The sequence below is a fragment of the Elaeis guineensis genome, chromosome 7, assembly GCF_000442705.2.
Source record: "Elaeis guineensis isolate ETL-2024a chromosome 7, EG11, whole genome shotgun sequence".
Lineage (NCBI taxonomy): Eukaryota > Viridiplantae > Streptophyta > Magnoliopsida > Arecales > Arecaceae > Elaeis > Elaeis guineensis.
In genome coordinates, this window is record NC_025999.2 from 83741256 (window position 1) to 83756174 (window position 14919).

At 44.8% G+C, this 14919-nt stretch overlaps 2 protein-coding genes across 2 annotated transcripts in view; both read left to right on the top strand.

Moving 5' to 3' along the window:
- The window catches only part of LOC105048585 (malonyl-coenzyme A:anthocyanin 3-O-glucoside-6''-O-malonyltransferase-like), a 58703-nt gene that overhangs the window by 30255 nt on the left and 13529 nt on the right, over nt 1–14919 (top strand). The window lies entirely within an intron of this gene.
- Nucleotides 3902–11149, top strand: LOC140859454 (malonyl-CoA:anthocyanidin 5-O-glucoside-6''-O-malonyltransferase-like). Its single transcript, XM_073261295.1, has one exon. It carries the CDS (start codon nt 4196–4198, stop codon nt 4907–4909), a length of 714 nt encoding a protein of 237 aa, XP_073117396.1. The 5' UTR covers nt 3902–4195; the 3' UTR covers nt 4910–11149.

A 14919-nucleotide genomic window follows, 5' to 3' on the forward strand; every position in this document is an offset into this window, starting at 1 on the left:
GATGCATAAAGGGAGTCCACAGAGAAGACTTACAGGCCACTGTGAGTAGTTTTGAACCCGCCATCGGATGCTTGGGGAGGTTTTGGTCGAAGGGCACGGATGGAGGTGTCGACCGAAGAGGGTTCGGTCGGAAGAATGTTCACAAAAAATTGGCTATGTGGGGTTTGTCCAAAGCATGAAGAGAGCGTCGGACCTCGAGACCGCCACGGAGAGGGATCAGTCGCACACGAGGAGGATGCTGGACCCTGAGATCACTGCTGACAGGGATCGATGCCGCCCGATACCTCCCGTGATGGATCGATCGGTGGGACCCAGCACCGCCTAAAGGGATATCGACCGATAGGGTCCGGTGTAGCTCAGAACACACAGCAAAAAAAGGGCAGGGTCCGACCATCCAGAATTAGGCCGATAGGGGGATGTTGGGATCTTCTAAACCCATGACAACTGGAGGGGCTTCAATGTCCATACCAGAGGCTGGATCGGTCGGCAAAGGAGCCCTTCGCTGGCCTTCGCACCCGATGATGCTAAGGGCCGGATGCATGCGTGTGGGTGTGTAGGGTTTTGGGGTCGGATCAACTGGCATCGACGGGTGTGGTTGTCCAGAAGGGGTTGCTCATAGTGGCGTACAGGAGTGGTCATGCGAAAGAGATGGAAGGCTTGCTCCCCCCACCCTATTTATTATTATATTTCTCTCTCTTTTTTTACCACCTTTTGTAGCTCCTCCCCTTTTACTTTTTATTCTATTCATTTTGTTGTGCCATAAGAGCAATGAGGTGCTTATTATTCTGGTGCATAGTACGAAAGTGATTAAAGATGCGCAGGTGCTTCGCATTGGGGGTGAGTCCTACGATACCAAATGGATAATTTTGGAGTTATTCGCAGCAAGCACGAAGACACAGACGGGACTTTGGGCCCCCACGAGGGACTTCGATACCATTAAAGGCTAGACCTATTTTCGAGGTTGGCCATGTCCACCAAAGAGGCTCGACCACTCATGGGGATCCATGCATCAGTGGCCTCGTCAATCGCATGAGGTCCTCTTTTTCTATAATCAAGCTGTTGTCAAAATATATTGAAATTTCTCACCTTTATATTTATTGCTTCAATTTCCTCACATTGTTGCATTTAAGGCCGAAAAGTTAGATCTTCGCCAGCAAGTGGCTTCAATCTTGATCACAGATCAACATGAGGACGCGCATGTAAGGAGTTTGTGATACAATCACAACCCAACAAATACGTAAGCATTCAAATCGAGATCTTTATCTGTACTCTTACCATGATGGGATTTTGCCGACTCTCCCACCAAAGAATGGGGGCTTTGGCTGTACTCTTATTAGACCGTGAAAAATTCAACTATGCTCCCATTAAGCAGTGGGGGCTCCGGTTGCTCTTCCGCTGAAGAGCGGGGGCTTTGCCTACTCTTTCACTAAATAATGAGAGCTCCACCAGCTCTCCTACTGAGTAATGGGGCCTTTGCTGCACTCTCATTGAACAGTGAAGAATTCAACTATACTCTCATTAAGCAGTGAAGGCTCCAACTGCTCTCCCACTGAAAAGCGGGGGCTTTGCCTACTCTTCTATTGAATAATGGGGGCTCCATCGGCTCTCCTACTGAACAATGGAGGCTTTGCCTACTCTTCTCAGGGATATAAGTGGCCATTCATGCCCTCCATAGAAGTTATAAATTTGTTAGAGAGCTCTTGAGTCTTATTTGACTCTTCATTAATTGCTTTGACTTGCACCTGAACGCTTCCTCAGTTCGAGCTTATTTTTTTTTAGATCAATCTAATTCTAAACTTCAGATTGATTTAGATCTGGCTTCAGATCGGACATGATTCGACTTCAGATCGGCTTGATATTGGGGTTCGGATCGGCTTGATTCTAGGGTTCGGATCGGCCTGATTCTGATGCTCACAAGCCTGCAACTTTTCCAAAAAGAGAGAAAATGAAGTGAAAGGTGAGCGCTTAGAACCTCTTACCAAGAAAATTTTGTGCAAGTCTTTTGAAGCTTGCTTCTCCTTCCGATATGGAATGCATGCCCCTGTTATCAGACCCGACCAAGAGTGACTGGAGGGGCATTTTTCAATCCATTAAATTTGTGACAGTGGAAAAGGAAGTACTTGAGCAGTTGGGTTCGGCATCATTTATGAATCACTTAATGAGCTTTCTTTGAGAAGTCCCTCCTACTCTAACAAGAGCAAGGAAAAGACATTTATAATAAATAATGGAGTAGGTGTAGAGTCCCATTATAATGAGGTATGGACAAGAGAGGGGAGATCGGGATCAGTTAGAAATCCCTTGCATATTTCTACTCTCTTTTTCTATTAGTTTTTGACAGACCCTTTCCCCTTCTCTTTCTCCCTCTTCTTTTAACGCATATTTGAAAAGAAGAAAAAATCATGTGAAGAGAAGGAGGGTCTCTCAAGCAGGAGAAAATTTCTTCCGAAGACTGGACGTTCGGCCAATTTTTATTTTTGAAGATATGATGCCGCTGGGGTGGCATAGTAGAGTTTCTGTGATCACTCCTCATGAATGAGCTTGCATCCTTCCGACTTAAATTATTTGTCCTTCGTTCTTAGATCTAATCCAGAGACCTTAAAAGATACCGGTGCCTCTCATTTAACAAGAGCTTGACGGTCGTACAGTGTAGACCATCTCATTTTTTTTGGAAGCTAGCAGAGGGGGTTGTGAGGCTGGGAGCCTATAGAGTGGGTTGTGGGACACCTCCTGTGAGTAACGCGAAGCATAGTCTACAATCAAAAGTCCCACCGATGAGGAAGCTCTCCGTGGCGGTATAATGGTAGATAAGGCACTCTTTTCCAAAGATGGGCAATCGCACGGGTGCCTGGCACCAGCACAAGGAAGCCCCCACTTCCTCTAGCACCAATCTGTTGATGCAAAAATCTGTCTGGAGCTGAAGGTACTGAAGCGAGGTGACATCCGATGGGTTAACGATGGTCAGACCTACAAGAAATGCACTATCGGAGGTGGTTCTGATGGAGACCCTTCGACGCTCAAATCAGATTCATGTACAGTAAGTGAAAAAAAGCATTTGCGAGAGGAAGATGAGGTGTACCTTTTAGGATCTCCTCTTTATCTTTATTTATAGTGGGAGCCTGAAGGTAGAAGCCATGGGAGAGCATAGATTATCAGAGATATTTTGTCTTTCATTAAATATCCTCGAGAGTCATGCATAGCAATGTTGACTCATGTGCATTGGGAGCTGCCCATTTTTATGGTGCGGGCTGACAAGATGTGGCTGGAGGGGATGGAGGACTCACTTTATTAATAATTTTTTTTATTAATTAATGGGGAGATGTGATGGGCTATAGAAGAGGCCTTCTTCAATCATTATGACTAGCTGCTAGTAAATATTTTGGGACCATCAAAGATGGATCGATAAATGAGAGAGCTTCGAACTATCCACAGATGACTTTGGCACGATCGAAGTCAATACAAGGGATCATATATGTAAAAAAAAAAAGGGGAGCCTTAGTTCTGATAAGAGCAAGTGAGGAAACGTTCTCTTTCCTTCTCCTTAGACACCACATTTTTTTTTTCATGACTTTCTTATATATATTTTTTGTCCTATTGTGATATCTCTTAAGAGGAGGAAACGAGTGAAAAAAAAAAATTTAATGCAGCACATCAAATCCAAGTGACCCAAGGGATATGCTAAAAAATATGTGTAGTAGATGACACGATCCGAATCCGAAGATCCTCCATCTCATATCTTCGATTGATATAAAAATATTTTAAAAAATAAAAGTGCGATCCGAAGGCCCTTCTCATAGTATCTTTGGCTGATACAGAAATATTCCCAACAACATATATATATATATATATATATATATATATATATATATATATATATATATATATATATATATTTGTACACATATTCGCTTTACCAAAAAAACGGAGAAAAGCCGCGAGAGCTTACACATTACTTCCTCTCGAGTCCTCACTGCATAAATCAATCCTGGATCTGTATCCTGTATCCACTCAGTTTGTGCTCCCTTCCCTTCCGGGATGCCTCGCGTGCTCATCGCTAACCAGTCCAGCGTCCCTCTCCCCACCGGCCCTTATCCTCCTCCGGGAGACACCGTACCACTCTCCTTCTTTGATACTTTCTGGATCTTCCTCTCCCCTTGGGTCCTGTATCCATTCAGTTTGTGCTCCCTTCCCTTCCGAGATGCCTCGCGTGCTCATCGCTAACCAGTCCCGCGTCCCTCTCCCCACCGGCCCTTATCCTCCTCCGGGAGACACCGTACCACTCTCCTTCTTTGATACTTTCTGGATCTTCCTCTCCCCCGTGCAACGTCTCTTCCTCTACCCCGACGCTGCTATCCCCTCCTCCTCTATCGTCGATTCCCTCAGGTCCTCCCTCTCCCGAACCCTTCCCCTCTTCCACCCCTTCGCCGGTAAGCTCACCTACTTCCCCGCCTCGGGCGACGCCGTCATCGACTGCTCCACGGCCGCGACGAACGGCGTCGCCTTCATCGAGGCGGAGTCGGATCTCGACATCCGCCGCCTCGCCGGCGATGAGATCCACGATTTCGAGTCCTTCCTCCAGCTCGTGCCGGATCTCCGGGCCCACGAGTTGCCAGCTCCCGTGCTGGCCGTCCAGGTGACGGCGTTTGCCGGCGGAGGGGTCGCGGTGGGTCTCACTGCCCTCCACGTGGTGATGGATGGGAAGGGGTTGTGGCAGTTTGTGGAGGCGTGGGCGGCGGCGTGCCGGTTGGGCAGCGCGCCGCTGGTTCCCGTGCCGTCACACGACCGGGTGGGAATCAAACATGCTGGTGCCCCGGAGATCGCCAGGCAATTCTTGAGGCAGCTGGCGCCGGCTCTACCCAAAGAAGTTTTCTCCCTTCTTTTTTGCCCTTTTCTTTTTTTAATTATTTTTTAGTACCACCCCTATTGAGCTTCTACCACCGGTGCATCGGCAATTTTTGAGGGAATGGGGAGCCGTCAACATAGGGCTCATGAGGGCGGTCCCGCTCATATATAAATTAATAAAAATTATGTTCATATGAGTGCAGGTTACTTAGGCAAATCATCCTAAATTAGTTTGCCCGTGGCTAAGCAGTCTTTGTTTCAAATTTTATTGTCACCATTGCTGTGATCGTGGATTAGGCCAAGCTGCTGCCCCATTATATAATCAATTTTAGAGGAGGTAGTATTGTGGTGCAGCAGAAATGGACTCCATTAATTCTAGATTGATTATGAGTAAAAAAAAATTTTGATTTATATAGGATAAAAAATTATTTTTTTATATGAGATATTTTTTTGATGGATTATAATTATAAGATTTTTTTATTTATATATCAGTTTGTGATAAAATTAAAGGACAAAATATCTTCTATTCGTAGGGAGATTTTTTCTTGATCGGAAGGATTATATTATGGGGTGGAAGATAGTATGCTTTTAATCATAATTTTTTTTGATTAAAAATATATATATATATTTTTTTTTATTTTAAATTTTAAATATTAAAAATATAATTTTGGATGCGTAAATCCAAAGCCAGTCGATTAGACAATTCTGTCATGGCTGTTTCTCTTTTTTTTTTGTATGTTTGGCAAGTTATGACTGCACGACTTCTACATTTGACAAATCTGTGACGTCAAAAGATTCGGAAAATTAGATGTATACCTTAGCCCTTTTGTCAGTCCCGCGTGTGGAGAACGCGGCTGTTTATCCAAAAAAAACAGAACGTGCCCCGATGGGTATGCAAAGTAAATAGAAATTTACAAACTCATAATTGAGGTGTTGAAACTAACTGAGCAAATTTTTTTTTTCAAAAAAAATATTTTTAGAAAAAATTTGCTCATGGATGAGCTCTGTTGCGGTTTGTTGCAATTTGTCTCCAGTGATATAGTTGGACCACCATGTTTGAGTGTAGAACGACAGAAAACTGATGGAGATGGACCACTTATCGAAGAGAGAGCATAGTCGAGAGGATCAAGAATAGGAGCGAGAGCTCGTGGTACGACAAATGGAGGTAAATCAATTCGGCCGGATGGAAAGGATGGCCGGTGGTGTCTGGTGGCAGCAAAGATACCTACAAGAAAAGCCCACGTTGGAGATGGTTCCGACGAAGACATTCCAATGCGCAAGTCAGTTTTCAGCTCAAGAGGTGGAGGAATGAATGAGACAGTTTTGAGCTTTGAATCTTGGAATGTGCGTATCTTTTGAGGATCTTCTCTTACCTCCATTTATAAAAAAAGCGACGTGAAGAACGAAAGGATAGGAATGTATTTCGATAACGTTCTGTCATACAGAGCCGTATAAGGGCATCTTTAAATGGCCTCGTCAATAAGCATGCTTTTTGCCTGGCGCGTCAGTGGTCGCGGCGACAGACCTTATCGCACACGCATATGGCATAATTGATGACTTTGTAATGTCCTATCACGGCATGGAGCAGAGCATCTAGGATATGACCTCAGGATGATGTGATTTGATGTGACTCGATATGACCACATGACAATCTCACTTGATCGCCTGCTGTTTGGCCGATATCGATATTCAGGTCGTCACTAGCCGGAATAAGATGAAATTAATTGGAAGCGGTTCGGGGTGAATGACCCGCATGCCAACAGTCTCGGACTCGCTAAGTAGAGTTGGTAAGTCAGGTCGGTCGGTAGATGACCGATCTGAAGTGTCAAGCACTGTAGGCAACTGAAGAACTCGATCTGTGGATCAGGATTGTCGTGACAGGCAAGTATGTCGTTTCTTGCCAATGTCACTGGAGAAATAGGCCGGTCGTTCGTCGACGTAGTCTTCAACTTGGACTATCACCACATCCAGATGATGTTGAGGTCAAACTTTCACCGACCTCAATTTTCAGATGAAGTCGATCTCCTGGTGAGACGGGCTTCCTAGGGACTACAGTCTTCTGATAAGGTCGGCTTTTGTCGAGGTAGGCCTCCGGTTGAGGTCGATTATGTAACGAGAACCTATCCTAACAGTTGTCCCCCAACTCTTGAGTCTGATTATATAGTTTTGATCGGCAAAAGGAGTTAACTGATGTGTGGGTCCGAGGAGCTTTTCCCAACGACCATCTCTGGAAGCCGCATGCAGCGGACTTGTTGTCTTGGGTGCGGGTCACCATTCTGTGGAGCATCTCATCGAGTTCGAAGCATGATACTTGAGATGGAGTATGCTCGTATTTCCACTTCACTTCGGATCAACTGATCCTTGGTCAATTAGGCATAACCCGACTGACCACAACTTTTTGCTTGGGTCTGTGCCGCGAACTGAAACATATTCTCCAGCGGCCCTTTGTCCATAGCTGGCACGCTAACAGTTGTCGGACTTCACAACTCCGTTAAATGAGTATTAGCCAAATAATATCGAATTTTGTCTGGGTCTGCACTGCGAACTGTAGCTTATAGTCCAGCTAGCGGTCTTTCAGTCAGAGCTGGCACGCTAACAGTTGCCAGACTCTATGGCTCCGTTAAATGTGCATTAGCCGAATAACGTCGGATTTCGTCTGGATCTGCGCTGCAAACTATAGCTTATAGTCCAGCGATCCTTCGGTCATATCTGGCATACTAACAGTTGCCAGACTCCATGGCTCCGTTAAACGGGTATTAGCCGAATAACGTCTCATCGGATACCAGTGACTAAGTTACTAACGTCTGGAGGAGTTTTTCGAATCAGAGGAATATCCCGAGTCACCTGCCCCCCATAGTGTTGATCTCGTCGAGGTCACGGTCGACACATTTTGGAGGGGTTTCTCAATGATTTCTTTGGAGTTCCTCCTCGAATTTTGTCGAGATGACCTCATGTCTCGTCAGTACTGTTGTTGCACCTCAAATTTTATCGAGGTGACCTAGCATCTCGTCAATATTTTGACCATACTGCACCTCGAAAATTGTCGAGGTGACTTGGGGTCTTGATGAGTGTTTTTATTGTAGGCCATTCCATCATAGAGGAGCGTCGTCGCTTGCTGTGCCTCGAATCTAGCCGAGGTGGCCTTGGTCCTTGACCAAAGGTTTCCGTGTCACATCTCGGACCTGACCGAGGTGACCTCTAATCGGGTCGAGGGTTAAGCCTCCATGAGTTGAGATATTTAACACAAAATTGTAGGAAAGAAAAATTTTTATTTACAAGGTGTTCCAATTGATAATACATCCATAAATTTTTGGTGTTCCAGATTCGAAGAATCTCCATGCTATCCAGGCTCTCGATCTTGTATGCTCCAGGTCGTAGAATCGTGGAAACCTTGTAGGGACTTTCTCAATTCGGGGCAAATTTTCTTGCTCGGTTGGTTTGAAGATTTCAGCTCTTCTGAGGATCAGATCTCCGATTTGGAAGATCTTAGGCTTGACTCAGAAGTTGTAGTACCGAGCTATCTTTTGCTGGTAAGAAATCATCCTCAGTTGGGCTTATCTTCGAATCTCATCGAGCAAGTTCAAATCAGCTCATCGCTTGTCCAAATTGAGCCATTCATCATAGAGCTCCATCCGAGTCGAAGTTAGGCCGATTTCGATCAGGATCATAACTTCCATGCCGAATGCCAGTCTGAAGGAGATCTCTCTGGTCAGGATCTGAGAAGTTATTATGTAAGACCATAGGACGCTGGAAAGTTTGTCGGCCCAACACCCTTTGGCTTGGTCGATTCTTATCTTCAGGCCTTGTAGAATTATCTATTGGTCTCTTCGACTTCTCCATTAGACTGCAAGTGCCCGATTGAGTTAAATCTATGGATAATGTGATACTTTGTACAGAATTTTCAAATCTAACATTGTCGAATTATCGATCATTATCAATGATGATCACTCGAGATAGACCAAAATGGTAGATGATGGATTTTCACAAAAAGTCGGTAGTTTTTTTTTTCGTTATCTGCACCAATGATTCGATCTCCACCCACTTGGTGAAATAGTCGATGGCAATAATGATAAACCTTCTTTGCCACTGACTGGTGAAAAAGAATCGAGTATATCGACTCCCTATTGATCAAAAGGCTATGGTGCCGAGATGGTCGTGAGTTAACTTGATGAAAGTCTTGGGATATTGATAAACATCTGACATTGGTCGCACTTTTGCACTAAGTCGACAGCATCATTTTACATGATCGGTCAATAATATCCTTAACATAGTATCTTGTAGGAGAACGACTTATCCTCCAAGTGGTTGTCCCAAACGCCCTCGTGGACCTCCCAAAGAGCATAATTGGCTTCGGAGGGCCGGAGGCACTTGAGCGGGGGTAAAGACGTCGACCTACGGCAGAGTTAGTTGTCGATGATCACGTACCCAACCATCAATCTTCTCATTTGGCGTGCCTCAGTAGGATCAGTTGGTGAGGTTTCATTGATCAGAAACTCAACAAATAGATCGATCCAGCTTAATTCATGACCAACCTGAACTTGGTGAACTTCCTCCTCGAAATCGATACTTGGATTTTCGAGGTGCTCGATGAAGATCCTCTCCAACTCGCATCAGCTAGATGTGGCAAGTCGAGATAAGAAATCAGCTCGAATATTTTCTGAGCGGGGAATATTGTAGATCTTGAAGTAATCAAAATTTATTTGCAAAGATCTAAGTTTCTATAGGTACCTAAAGAGAATTGGATCTCAGGCCTTATATTCTCCTCAGGATTGTCTGGCGACCAGCCGTGAGTCGGTGAACACTCTTAAGCATTTTACACTGAGATCTTTGGAGATCTTCATTCTGGCTATCAAAACTTTGTATTCAGCTTGATTGTTAGAAGCTTTGAAGCCAAACTGAAGGACGTACTCGATCACCACCCCATCAATGTTGGTCAAAATGAGACTTGCACCACAGTCTTGGGCGTTTGAGGCTCCATCCACATGTAAAATCCATGCAGGCTCTGAATTTTCTCCTTGGGGGTAGTCTTCGACTTAGCTGTCGTCAGTCAGAGTACACTCGGTAATAAAGTCGGTCAGTATCTGAGCTTTCATCGAGAATCACAGAACATAAAAGATATCAAATTGCTGAGTTTGATCGTCCATTTGGCCATCCTTCTTGAGGTGTCTAATCGTTGAAGTAGAGTCCTCAGAGGGAGGTCGGTCAGGACTTCATTGAGTGGGCCTGAAATAAGGTCATAGTCGCTGAGTCGTCTTGATGAACATGAAGACCATCTTTCAATTCAGGGATACCTGACTTTCACCCCACGCAGCATCCGACTTATATAATAGATCAATTTTTGTACTTTATTTTTTTCTCAAACAAGTATCGAGCTCACGACTTCAGGAGTTACAACCAAATACATAAGTAATTCATCGTCGGTATTTGGCTTTGTCAGGAGTGGAGGAGAACTCAGGTACCACCTCAGATCATTGAAAGCCTTCTGACATTCTTTCGTCCTAATGAATTTCATTTGCTTGAGGATTTTGAAGAAAAGGAGGCACCGTTCTGCAGACTTGAAGATGAACCGGCTCAAAGATGCAACACGTCCCGTCAGTTTCTGAATATCCCGTCAAGAGGTCGAGGGCTTTATATCGAGAACTATCTTGATCTTTTAGGGGTTGGCCTCGATGCCTCGCTTCATCACCATGAAACAAGAAACTTTTCCAATGTGATGTGAAGGCATACTTTGTCGGGTTCAGTTTCATCCGACGTCTCCTCAGGGACTCGAAAGCTTTTGCCAGATCGTTGATATGGAGAGCAACTTTCTTGCTTTTCATGAGCATGTCGTTGACGTAGACTTCATATTACGACTGATCTAATTTTTAAAAATTTTATTGACCAGCCTCTGATATGTAGCCCCGATATTTTTGAGACTAAAAGACATGACTTATAGCAGTACAAGCCTTTGTTGGTGATGAACGTCGTCTTCTCCTCATCCTCTGATGCCATTCGAATCTGATTGTAGTTGGAGAAGGTGTCTATGAAGTTGAGCAGCTGATGGCCCGACGTGGCATCAACCAGTTGATCAATCAGGAGTAATGGAATGCCGTCCTTCGAACAAGCTTTATTCAGATTGGTGTAGTCGATGCATATCCATCACTTGCCATTAGCTTTCTTGACCATCATAATATTCGCAAGCCAATCTGAATAGGTCGTCTCATGGATGAAGTCAGCTGCTAGCAATCTATCGATCTCCTTGTCGATAGTCTTCTATCACTTGGGAGCGACTTCTTTTTTTTTATCTCACCAGCTTGTGCTTGACATCGATATCTAATCGATGGATAATTACATCAGGTGAGATGCCTGACATGTCTGAGACAGATTAGGCGAATACATCTACATTCTTTCTCAAAAAGTTGATCAGCTTCTCTCTCAGTTCATCGCTCAAGGAAGATTCGACCTGAACAGTTCTGATCGGATCCTTTTTTAGGGGCACCAAGGTGAGTTACTCTGCGAGTTCTCCTTGACTTTTTTCCTCTCTTTGATCCAGTCTGTCATCGATGGGAAGAGCTTCAGCTGACTTCTTTTCTCTAACTATGGTTAGGTAACATTGTCGGACCAGCTGCTGATCTCCCTCATCTCATCGATTTTTTTTCTCATCAGAAAGCGTATGAGCAAGTGATACATTGAGATGATTGCTCAGAGTGCATTCAGCCCGGGTCGGCCCAAGATAACATTGTAAGTGGAAGAAATCTGGACTACAAGAAAACTAAGCTGCACGATCGATTGCCAAAGTAGTCGTCTGGTAGTAACAGAAAGTTTTATCTCCCCTTCTACCTCAATCGAGTCATCGGTGAATCCAGTTAAGGAAGCGTTGACTAGTTTAAGTCGATTAATAAAAAGTTGCATTCAAGAAAAATAATCATAGAAAATTATGTCAGCTGAGCTTCCATTATCAATAAGACATCATTTTACATCATAATTAGCTATTGCCATTGGTACAATAACAGCATCATTATGAGAAATTTGGACTCCTTACAGATCTTTCTCGGAGAAGATGATGTCATCATTTAATCATCGACATTTGGGAGAGCTTTTTGAGTCATTGCCTCTCAGAGGTCTTGGTCCTGTCGAGATCACGTTGATCACGTACGCCAGCTATAGGTTGAGTGTGAACTTCCTCGTCAGGACACGACTGAGGCTGGAGTCATCAAATAGCTGCATAGGTCAGTCCTGCACGTACTTCTCGAGATATCTCCGTCTTATTAGGTCCTAGATCTCGTTCTTCAACTCGATGCACCTCTCAGTGTCATGGCTGTAGTCGCGATGGAACTGACAGTAGCACCTCCGGTTACAGAACGTCGCTCTTGTCTTTATCGGGTGGGGTCGTCTAAGGTAGTCTTCCCCTTCTATCTCCATAAGGATCTGTGCACAAAGAGTGGTTAGAGGGATGTATGAATCGTACCTGAGGTCGAAGTTCTTTGGCCTCGACCTTAGTTGAGAAGGTGGGACCTCCCTCTTAGCGTGGGCTCGACTAGGTCCCATGGAGGTTCTTTCTTTCTTGGTTTTTTTCTTCGAGTCTTTGCCCTCAGATCGACGTTGGTCCTTCTTACTCTCCTCGGATTGGATGTACTTCTGCGCACACTCGAGGAGTTTGATAAACATCTGGGAAAACATTTTGTTCGGAGAATAGGTAAACTTGGAGCTATTTAGTCCCTGCTTTATGGCCGCAATGGCCATCGATTTGTCGAGGTTCCAGACCTCCAAGGTGGTAGCATTGAAGCACGGCACAAAGTCTCATAGAAACTCTCCGTCTTGTTGTCTAACGAAGAAAAAGCTATCAGATATCCACAGTGCCTTCCGATTGGTACTGAAGTACGTCAAGAAAGCTGTCTGAGCTGGTCGAACGAATGGATATTCCCTAATTGAAGTCTGGAGTACCATGTCCAGGCGATCTTCCTGAGGGTGATCGAGAGGACGATGCAGAGAAGGGCGTTGGATGCACCCTGAAGAAGTATGAGAGTTTTGTAGCTCTCAAGATAGTCGAGCGAATCAGTGGAGCCATCGTACTGTTCCACCTGCAGCATTTTGAACCGACTTGAAATCGGTTTGTAGAGAATCCATCAAGAGAAAGTTGAATGGGAGCTGATGTCAAGCTCATCGGTAGGATCTTAGTTGTTCGCCTGGAGCCGATTCAAGCGTGATCAAACTCCTTCAGCTTGAGGTCGTCTTCGTCCAGCCACTGCTGAGATTCATCAAGATGCTTGGAATATCGGGGGTAGAACCTTCTTCGAAAGAAGATTTTGATAGAAATCGTGGCCTCTTCCCCTTGTGTGAAGCTCGTCGAGGGGAGGGGGACCAGCGATCATCAGAGTGGCGCACAGAGTGCACCAAGAGTCAGGTTGTGGCGACCGTCGGACGGGCTGAGAAGCCATCCGATGGAAATGTCGAGATGAGTGGCAGGACGGAGAATGGGGTCGAGACTCTGCATGGAGGGTGCATCCTGCGGTGCTGAATCCTCTGTCCACCATTACTGTTGTTGCTGCTGCTCTACAGTCTGCTGGAGACTGTGGACAGCCTCCATCAGTGCACTAATTTGCTGTATCAAAGCGGCAAACTGTTGCTGGTCCGCTGTTTTCTCCAGTCGCGAGGCACTCGGCTCCCCGAAGGTCACCGGAAGTGCATCACATCGCGATGAGCGCCCAGCGAAACTAAGGAAAGTATTTTGCACTCTTATCTTGGCCATTATAATTCCTGGAAGGATGTTTCTTCTCCCCCTCCTGGTATGCCAAGATGTTGCGGCTCGTCTCCGATGGGGTAGTCAGATCATCGTGCCTGAGTGCGGAACGGCAGAAAACTTGTGGAGAAGGATTGCTCACTGGAGAGAGGGCACAGTCGAGAGGGCTGAGAATGGGAGCGAGGGCTCGCAGTGCGACGAACAGAGGCAAGATCAACTCAGATCGGATGGAAAGGATAGGCAATGGCATCCGATGGCAGCAGAGAGATCTACAAGAAAAAGCCCACATCGAAGATGACTCTGGCAAAGATACTCCGATGCTCAAGTCAGTTTTCAGCTCAAGAGATGGAGGAGCGAGTGAGGTAGAGTTTTAAGCTCTGAGTCTTGGAATGTGCGAACCTCTTGGGGTCTTCTCTTACCTCCATTTATAAAGAGAGTAGGATGAAAATGAAAAGACGAGAATGTATTTCAATAACGTCCTATCATACGAAACTGCATGAGGATATCTTTAAATGGCTCCATCAACGAGCATGCCTTTTGTCCGACGCATCGATGGTCGCGATTGTGGATCTTATCGCGTGCATGTGGTATGATTAATGATTTTATGATGTCCTATCATGATGCGGAATAGAGTGCTTAGGATATGATCTCAGGATGATGCGATTTGATTGGACTTGACATGACCGCATGGCAGCCTCACTTGACCACCCACTGTTTGACCGATGTCAATATTCAGATCGGTCACTAGCTGGAGCAAGATGAAATTGATTGAAAGCAACCTGGGATGAATAATTCGAGTGCCAGCAGTTTTGGACTCTCTAAGTAGGATTGGTAAGTCAGGTCGGTAGATGACCGACTTGAAGTATCAGATGCTGTAGGCAGTTGAAGAATCCGATCTGTGGATCAGAGCTATTGCAGCAGGCAAGCTTATCAGTTTCTCACTAATGTTACTGGCAGGTCGGTCGTTCATTGATGTAGTCTTCAATTTAGACTATCGTCACATTCAAGTGATGTTGAGGTTGAATTTTTATGATTTCAATTTTTGGATGGGTTTGATTTTTTGATGAGATTAATTTTTTAAAAATTATAATTTTTTTATAAGATCAATTTTTATCGAGATAAATCTTCGATCAAAATCAATTATACGACGTAAACCTATCCGAACAGCTCCCATATATATCTTTTTTATTTTTTTATATGATCTGGTACCAACCGGACGTCGAGTTTATCATGGGGACACAGTGTCCTAGGTTGGATGGCTGCCACACTTGTACAACAAATGGAAAATGGCATACAACCCTAGCACCACTCTAGGAAATTTATATGGTTTGCGGATGCTGAAAGACTTGTCAGTAGGCAGT